The following is a 9,959-nucleotide window of genomic DNA, read 5'->3' as shown; positions in this document are numbered from 1 at the left end:
CTTGGGCCCCGTCAGAGTTAAATCCGGCACTGTGTACATTCAAACAATACATCGATGAATATGTTTTGAAAACAAAAAATTTATTTATTTTGATGTTTGTAAAAATTTCAAAACCATGTTTAAAGAGTTAATTAATAATTAGTATTAGACGATGAAGTTCTCTTCTTCTTCGCTCGCCTTCTCTATGTATTCAGATTCAGTAAAAGTTATCTCTCTTTGAAACTCTCTAAGTTGAAACAGTTACAGCCTGCACAATTTTAGCATTCAACGTTAGAGAATTTTTCATCTATTAATAATTTTCATCGTCTAATACTAATTAATAATTAGTATTAGACGATGAAGTTGATTTTCATCACTATTAACCGAAAATGCAATTATAAATTGCATCTTAATTAAGCTAATTCCATATTTTTAATTTCTTATAAATCAAATTATGGTTAGATTTCCTGACGCTCTTAAAAAAAATTAAATTTCATATTAAATATTCCTTAATGTTTATGTTGCGTCAGTAATCGAATAACCTCAATTTTTAACTGATTTAAAAGCAATATATGATAATAAAATATTTAATTGTTGATAAAATATTTTGTAATTAAAGTAATAAAATTCAGTCGCAATCCATTTTTAAAAATTACGAATTTATAATACAAATATTTTTAAAAGATAAAAAATACATTTTTATACGATGTATTTGTATTTAATATTTAAATATGCAAATATGTTTAACAATGCAAATATATTTTGTGCTTTTTATTACAAATCAGGTGAGTTGAATACCGTCTTTCTTTATTATTCCAAACATTATATCACAGATTAGAGAACGTTAATTTAAAAAAATAGCTTTACATTCATTTAAACATTCAAACTATTTTATACTTATTTTTATGATTTTGTATAGATAATCACACGACTTCAATTTCGGGAAACGAATAATAGTAAAAATATCATCGTACAAAATTACCCGAATAAAATAATAAATAAAGTAGAAATAAGACTGATTACTCTAAAAGTAAAAGAGTAAAAATTTTTAAATTTTCAGTGAAAAAAGGGTAGTTTTAGTGGAAAATTATTCTTATTTCTAGTCCATACTGCATTTTCGAATTTTGAAATGATATTATATATAAAAAGCGCGCTGTTTATATACCCCGTATTGACTTCGTGCGTAGTCATGGTAGGGAGAACCAGATCAACGCCAGCGCTGCCAGTGGATAATTTTGGCGTTTAAAGAGGCTGTTATGACTAATTTCCAATTACTTGTAAATGGTATTATTGTATTCAATTTACTTGTAAATGGTGTAGTAAATGTCAAATATAAATAATTGAAAAATAACAATGAATTAAACTTGAAATTGAAAATAAGAGACGAAATTACATAAACAATATTTTTTATATGTAAATTAACATAATTACTTATTAAAATTTGTTAGAAAATAGTATTAAATTTTAAATTTAAACCATACGTACAATCCATAGACTTTGCCCACCCATACAATTATATTAATAAAATAGCGTGTCGTTTCTATGGTAACAGCCTGAAATCAAACTCATGCACGGAGCGAATACATGACTATTTCTTTCTAACTACAGAATATATATAACGGGTGACCAATTCATAGAATTGGCGACCGTACTTTTTTTTCTCCTACATACGCTCATACACTCATATATCAGTTTGACATACTTATATGTGAAGCTAATCAAAGAGTGTTAATAAAAACAAATATGATTCGCTAACTTATGAAAACAGTTACAGTAATTTAAGTTTATAACATTAAAATGTAATAATACGGAAATTATTATTAATATTTTTTTCCTTCCCTTTAGATATGTTTCAATCTTGTATCGTTATATCCAATACCGGATGACGACAATAATTTAGAATTAACAGGTCCAAGTGACTTGTTAAGTTCAACGATTACTCCAAATGAACTACCTACAATGCCCTCATCATCCAATCTAGTTAATTTAAATAATAGTGACAATACTGATAATTTGTTAGAAACAACAACAATATCTCCAACTACCACAAATACCAATACAGAAATTTTCTTAAATACTTCAAGTACTGAAATTTCAAATACGGAAAGCTTGTCAGAAATAACAACAATGTCTAATAATATTTCAACTACTGAAGTTTCAAATTCAGAAAATTTATTGCTTGTGACCACACTGACTCCAAACATTTCAAATATCAATACAGAAAATTTGTCTAGTACTTCAGGTACGGAAATTTCAAAAACTGATAATTTGCTAGAAGTAACAACAATAACTCCTGGTGTTTTAAATGCCAGTACAGAAAATTTGTCTAATATTTCAACTACCGAAATTTCAAATACTGATAATTTGCCAGAAGTAGCAACAATAACTCAACCTGGTGTTTTAAATGTCAGTACAGAAAATTTGTCTAATATTTCAACTACCGAAATGACAAATACTGATAATTTGCCAGAAGTAGCAACAATAACTCAACCTGGTGTTTTAAATGTCAGTACAGAAAATTTGTCTAATATTTCAACTACCGAAATGACAAATACTGATAATTTGCCAGAAGTAGCAACAATAACTCAACCTGGTGTTTTAAATGTCAGTACAGAAAATTTGTCTAATATTTCAACTACCGAAATGACAAATACTGATAATTTGCCAGAAGTAACAACAATAACTCCGTCAACTTCTAGTATAATTTCTACAGTAAGTAATACTCCATCAAGTACATCTCTAAGTGAAACTTTAAGTACTCCAAGTGGACTAATTACATCCACTGTAATAATTATATCAAGCACATCTAGTACAGTTAATACTACAAGTGAAGCCATCCTATCAAGCTCATCATCTACACGATCTACAAGAAGTTCAACAATTATACCAAGTGTTTCAAGCTCTCTTAGTACATTAACTACATCAAACGTACAACATACATCTAGTCTATCAAGTACATTAAATACAAGAAGTGATGCTAGTATAAAAATTGATCCGAATGCAACAAATTCGCCAATTCTATCAACTACATCGCGTAATTCAATTATGACAATCACACAGAGAAGTGAGGAGAAGCCACATTATCCTGTGACAGGTACAAGTTATCCATATCCACCCAGACAAACAATGATTGGTCGAGCCATAGAGTCTCTTTCCAGATGTTTAAATTTTGTTTATGACCGAATTATTGAACCAGCAGCAAAAGGAATATCGAAATTATTTAGTCGTATTTTTCAATAAAATATATTTTATTCACATCTTAGTTATGTACAAATCGTTCAATTTGTGTTAAAATAAGATAAGATGTTTTCAAAATTTTTGGCATAAAAAGAATTACATTTTTTATACTTCAAAGCCAAAATATTTACTGCATAATTTTCCTACTTACCTAAATACTACTTTGAAATAGTTAAAATATTTCTCATTTTTTTCAATATTTCAATATTTTATACTTAGAATTATAGGTTAGGTTAGGTTATATTGGCTGTCCACGAAGGACACACTTAGGCTATAGAGCCCATTGTGATACCATATATGTGTTTACCACCTTTCCGCTGATAATTTCATTTATAAGCTTCTCAATTCCAGAGGCTGAGTGCACCTCCTTCATGCATATACCATGCATATACTATCACAACTATTAATTAATTATTAAATTTACTTTGTTGCCGCATCGGGAATCGAACCCGGAATCCTAATTGGTTACGGACGGAATTGGTTACGCCTTAAACAACTGAGCTAATAGGGCGAAGAATTATACTGTAATAAAAATATAGTCTAAAATACTATTACTTAACAAAAAACTTTAATATTTTTCTATTTCAAAATAATTCAATTCTCAAAGATTTATACTTACTTATATAATATTCCTGCTATTAAAGTATTCTGTTTTAAAATAATTATACTTTCTAGAAACACTACTCCTGTCAATGTGGCACAAAAAACTGAAACGTGTTCAAATATTTATATACGTGACCATTTAGGAGTATTATATAATTAATTTATAATTCTTAAAAAGTAGAAATATTTTAATGTAAAACCATTTAAAGTTGGAAGTATTTTATGTAGTTTCAATTTAAGTAGGTTCATTGTGTAGTATTAAAATTAAAAAAAAAAAAGTAGAAGTCTTTATTGCTTATATTTATCCAGTTTTCAATTTGGAACGTAAAGAGGCTTTTGAAACGTAAACTGTTTCACCTTTATATCAATCTAAATATAGCTTCAATGGGTTTTATAAGCCATGATTTTACTAATGACCAAATGTTTGTAAGCCATGACAAATAGGAGATGCCGGGTAATATAGAAGCTGCAATAAATAATTCTAAATATAATTTTTTCAATGTGCTACCTATTTATTGAATTAATCACTTACGCCTGTTGGTAGGGGAAGGCTTGTTTGTTTCTCTCTCTGGAGGTGATGATGGTAGATCTAACAGTGGAGGTGATGATGGTAGGTCTAAAAAAAATGTATATTGTCATAAGAGTAAATACATTTACTTCCGCAATAGTATTTACGACTTTTTCACCAATGTACTTACGGTTTGTTTCTAGGGGCAGAGATGTACCTTCAGTTGAAGAGTTTACTGGAGCTAAAAGTATTTAAACAGTTATAATATACCACTATTTCGATTAACTTTAAGGCTAAGGTCGAGTCGGGACGTAACTATTTCGACTAACTTTAAAGGAAGAACATGAAAACTATTAACTTTCTAAAGTAAATCTCAGGTAGCAATGCTTTTAAAAAAAGCTTTTCAGATATGCCTATAGGTCTTAGTGTGAAGGTGAGTCTGAAAAAGCATTCTTTTGTAATTTTGCTTAAAATAGCGAAAAAATAATTTTTTTGTGAATAAAATTACATTTTTCGTCTAGGATGGATAGCAAAAAATGTATATTTGAATCAGGAGACATTTCAGAGATGATATTTATGTTCATACCTCTAAAAATGTATGAATATAAATATGCGATATGAGATTAATTCAATAGTTGCTTCAAGAATAGAATGAACTCTTCTCCGTCAAGAACATATGTTACAGGTTTAGTCTTGTTAGCTTTAGATTTTTAAAAGAGCAACTAGTTTTGATGAGATTTCCTGCCTAAAAAGTAATCGGGAATGTGTGAGTGCAAATTGGGTATTTTTCTCTCTTTCTGAAGCACTGATGGTAGTGCTAAAACTGTTTAATAAAATATTTTGTATTTTTATCAGCATAAATATATTAAAATCGCATAAGTATTTACGAATTCTATTCAGCAATGTACTTACGATTTGTTTCTGGAGACTTGGGTGTCCTTTTTTCCGTTGCAGAATTTATTGTAACCAAAAGTATTTAAATAGTAATATAAGACTAAATTTTTCCACTAACTTTAAAGCTAAGGTCACCCCGTAAAAGACTAATTACCTGAAGGCTAGTAGTAACTTTCATCTGTTGTTTCCTTATTTCGAGTATATTGCTGTACAGGGTGAAACCACTGTAATTAATTTTAAGCCAATGTACCACAGGATCAGACAGGTTTTGTTGCGGACTCGCCGTTTTTGCGGCCCTTCCGCCAGGTAATTATTACTTTTCGAAATATTAAAAAAAATCGTTTCACTCTAAATTGCGTTTATATATTTCACATTTTTAGTTTTTAAAAATAAAGTTATTGATGCATCAATTATTACGTCATCAATAAAATATCCAATTACGCAAGTAAGCGAAATGAAATTTTTAGGTATAATTTTGGATGAAGGTATGAAATGGAATCGACATGTTGATACAGTGTGTAAAAAGTTAGGCACGGCTTATTTTTATATAAAAAAATTAAAACAAACTCATAACACTGAAGCTTTATTGGCTGTGTATTATGCGTTTGTATATGCTGCCATGCAGTATTGTGTAATATTATGGGGACAATGTTCAGATTGTACACGAATATTTAAACTACAAAAAAGAATTATTCGGCTCATGTTTAATCTTGATTATCGAGAATCATGTGTTAATCATTTTAAGCGGAATAATTTGCTAACATTCTATGGCATTTATTACTACGAGCTATTAATATTTATCAAAAAAATTATCAAAACCTACCACTTAGAAATGAAATACATGATTATAACACTCGTCATAATAATGATTTGCATATTGCAAACTATAGATTGCAAAAGTTCAAAAACTCTCCGGAAATTATTGGAAGTGAATTGTACAATAATCTTCCCGGAGAGTTCAAAAACATAGATAACATGCCAAAATTTAAACGTGAACTGAAGAAGCATATTGTAACGTCGTGCCCATATAGTTTAATTTAATTTATTTAATTTTCATGTTGACTATACCTATGTACGTTTGTATCTTATGGTGAAAATAAATAATAATAATAATAATATAATAATAATAATATATTATTTTCTGTAAGATTGCATTTCACTAACACTAGCTAAAACACTCTCCATTAAATTAAATTACCTTTCAAACGAAAAAAAAAAATCAAAATCGGTTCATCCGTTAGCGCTACGATGCTACAGACAGATAGACAGACAGACAGGCAGACAGACAGACAGACACACACACACACACACACACATAGCGGTCAAACTTACACCCCTTTTTTAGTTCGCTGGTTAAAAATAATAAAAAAATCAATTAAAAATTTAGCTGTATTATTGCACATTTAATATTCCGGCTCATTCTATACATTCTGTACAAAATGACATGATTTTAGTAACAAAAATTTTCATTATCAAAGAACCTTTTAATTATCAATTTTTTCAAGTCCATAAAAAAAGTTGTATTATTGCGCAATAACGAAGTAGTTACAAAGGCAGAACAAAAATTTTCGAATTTAGGTAAAATGGATTAGTTTAAATTTTAAAAGATATTTTTGATGAGTGAACTTACCGGATTCGATTACATTTGCCTGAAGTGGTTCTGGTGAGTTGCAAGAAATGTACCATGGAAAATGAAATGTTATCTAGAAAAAAGTATTTATCATAATAAATTACAATAATTTTTGATACAATTAATTACTTACAACACTCATTATTAATAAAAATTTCATTTTTATGTTTTGAAGCAATTTTATTTACTTAAAGAGTTGTGAAGACATATGTATTTATAAAAGAAAAAATTTTATGAAAATTTACTATGAATATCATTCATTATACTTTTCTGTAGTGTTTGCTAAAGGTACGTATTTAGGTTTCATGTTAATGAGGCATTTTTACAATTTTTAATTTTATTGCTGAATTGCAACAGCGACAGAAAATGTTTTAGCTTACTTTAGAGCAAGCACATTCTTCATAGCTCAGAATTAGAAATTTTTTTCTGGAAAAGGATGTGGATTTTGAAAATAAAATAAATAAATTCATTTATTCACCATATGTTGTTATCGAAAGCTAAACTTTATAGAAAATAAGTATATCGGATATAATACGGGATATTTCCGGTTCAAAAGCCAAAGTTAAAACATAAATTTGGGATCTCTTAACCATCAAAATTTTATTCCGTAAAGTTCATTCGTAAACAATTAAATAATTATTTAGTACCATTCATTAACTACTTAATTAATTTGTAAAAGGAATTAATACTTCGACTCTTTCAATAAAATAAAAAAGTATCCATCTTGTAAATCGTTAGAGATAGAACGAAAGTTTAAATGTAAAAGTTATTAACAACTTTTATTTGAATCATTCTTTCGTAAACATTACTGTTTATCCGTGAAGGCGCAACTTGGGGAAAAACTTTGGTATCCATTTTCTCCAAACCATATTAAAAAGTGTGTTGAAAATTCTCCACTTTCCCCCAAAATAGGGGATTAAGCGCGCCCCTGAGAGGTTGACTTTTTTTTACAATCTAATACATACAACTTTGGAAAATTTCAAAGATGCATGAATTTTTTCTTTATTACTTTGATATTTCATTTAATTTTGTTGTGTTATTTATTTTACATTTATAATTTTTGAACTAGCTTCTTCAATACATAGAAACAAGAAAATTTTGAGTTCTTAATTATTTCAAATACGGATTGGTGGTGCGTAAAGTTCGCTTTACAAGTAATCGTATTTGACATTGATTATTTCTATCCATTGCTTACCCTGTCAAATAATTACGGGATATAAGTAAGGAAATGAAAATGTATCCATATAGTAATAAATACATCACTGTTCCAAATTAAAAGTTAGTTCAGAAAGATAAAATTCTAAAACGTGTTATTATTATTATTTTTACTTTTAATAAAAAAAAGAGTTCATGATTCTGCATATAAATTTTTAAAAAGGACCCCGCCAATTTAACATTGGACATGGCTTTTGTTGAAAATTTCTTGAAACTCTATATACAGGACGATATTGGCATGATGATCAAATGTCCAATCGTGCGAAAACCTGTAAAGCCATCCGTTTCGGAATTACAATCCTTAAAATGGTCCAAACCGACCATGGTATGTATTATATTTATTGTATTTGAATACATGTAACTTCAGGCATTTAATGTTCAATGATAACATACAGGGTGCGCCATATTTTATGTCGGTATGTAAACATTGAATAACTTTGGTATTTGTCAACCGATTGAGTTGATTAGACATGTTTTATAAACGTCAATTCAGTACAATTTCAACCATGAATCACTTCAAACCGAATCAACGTGGCGAAATAATGACCCTGTATATTGAAAATAGTAGTTCTATTGTGTTAAATTAATCGTAAATATATATTTCATCAACGGCCAAGGTGTTCCAATGAACTGGTTGATACGATCAAAGCAAGCATTGCCCAGAACCCAAAAGTATCGCAACTTCACCAAACAGTCGCTCGAATGGATTCTTTTCACATTTTCTGCATTACCGCATACTATGGCATTAATAAGAGAAATTCCTACATTTGGGAAGGAAGAATTCACACGTGATCCATGAAAAACTAATAAAAGCCCTAAAAAGGGCTATTTTGGTCAAAATGGAGAAAAAAGAGCTCATTTTGCTCTGGCTAATAAATGTGACGACTTGATTAATGTTGTATTCAAAAACTATTCCAAAAAATTGTAAAGGAAAATCTTTTTTACGATTTTTCACATAAATGGAGATAATTTTTTTTGAAGGGAAAAGAGTATCGATTTATCAACAGAAGATAATATACAAAGTTACGATTTCCCATTAAAAAAATACGTAGATATAATAAATTGACCTGCAAATGTTGTTGCAGTATATACAAAACAAATTTGACAGTATTTTATTCTTGCTTATATTATTTATCTCATTTATTTAGGTATTCTCAAGCATGATAAGCTACGAGAATCTCTTTGATTCAATCCTCTTTCAATAAAAAATTATCTCCATTTATGTGAAAATACTTAAAGCTTAGTTTTGATCTTTTTAAGAGCAACGCTTAAATGATTGGATTCATACGGTTTTATTCATCTCATTTATTTAGATATTCTCAAGCATGATAAGCTACGAGAATCTCTTTGATTCAATCCTCTTTCAATAAAAAATTATCTCCATTTATGTGAAAATACTTAAAGCTTAGTTTTGATCTTTTTAAGAGCAACGCTTAAATGATTGGATTCATACGGTTTTATTCATCTCATTTATTTAGATATTCTCAAGCATGATAAGCCACGAGAATATCTTTGATTCAATCCTCTTTCAATAAAAAGTTATCTCCATTTACCTATATGTGAAAATACCTAAAGCTTATTTTTGATCTTTTTAAGAGCAACGCTTAAATGATTGATTTGATACGGTTGTTACCCTTACATATTGATGAACATTAAATACTTGCAGTTGTATATAGACAATCACAGTAATCTATTCATATAAACAATGTTTATAGAAACAAAAGCACGAAAATCGGTTGTTTGAAGATTTAAGGGATGTAATTCCGAAACGAATGACTTTTTCACCCATTTGAGTTTCAAGAAATTTTAACCAAAAGCAAAATCTAACGTTAAATGTGCGGGGAATTTTATATTCAATATTCCATAAATTACCTACGTTTTCATAAGTCTATT

At 28.8% G+C, this 9,959-nt stretch overlaps 2 protein-coding genes across 8 annotated transcripts; one reads left to right on the top strand and one right to left on the bottom strand.

Annotated features, from left to right (window-relative positions):
• The first annotated feature begins 728 nt into the window (after nucleotides 1-728).
• Nucleotides 729-3,219, top strand: LOC123291016 (cell wall protein DAN4-like). The gene is made up of 2 exons (XM_044871441.1): nucleotides 729-764; nucleotides 1,825-3,219. Exons 1-2 carry the CDS (start codon nucleotides 729-731, stop codon nucleotides 3,217-3,219), a joined length of 1,431 nt encoding a protein of 476 aa, XP_044727376.1.
• Nucleotides 3,220-4,075: 856 nt separating this feature from the next.
• Nucleotides 4,076-7,027, bottom strand: LOC123305930. 7 transcript variants are annotated; one of them, XM_044887767.1, is made up of 6 exons: nucleotides 6,985-7,027; nucleotides 6,852-6,924; nucleotides 5,240-5,287; nucleotides 4,518-4,568; nucleotides 4,352-4,435; nucleotides 4,076-4,300 (listed from the first exon to the last, which is right to left on the bottom strand). In XM_044887767.1, the coding sequence occupies exons 1-6, from the start codon at nucleotides 7,009-7,011 to the stop codon at nucleotides 4,179-4,181; spliced, it is 405 nt and encodes a 134-aa protein (XP_044743702.1). In that variant the 5' UTR covers nucleotides 7,012-7,027; the 3' UTR covers nucleotides 4,076-4,178. The 7 variants fall into 7 exon arrangements, with proteins under 7 accessions (XP_044743702.1, XP_044743704.1, XP_044743705.1 ...); XM_044887769.1 differs by having other exon boundaries at nucleotides 4,076-4,285; XM_044887770.1 differs by having other exon boundaries at nucleotides 4,352-4,408.
• Nucleotides 7,028-9,959: the final 2,932 nt, after the last annotated feature.

This window comes from Chrysoperla carnea, chromosome 1 (genome assembly GCF_905475395.1).
Source record: "Chrysoperla carnea chromosome 1, inChrCarn1.1, whole genome shotgun sequence".
Lineage (NCBI taxonomy): Eukaryota > Metazoa > Arthropoda > Insecta > Neuroptera > Chrysopidae > Chrysoperla > Chrysoperla carnea.
This window is presented reverse-complemented; position numbering and strand designations above follow the sequence as displayed.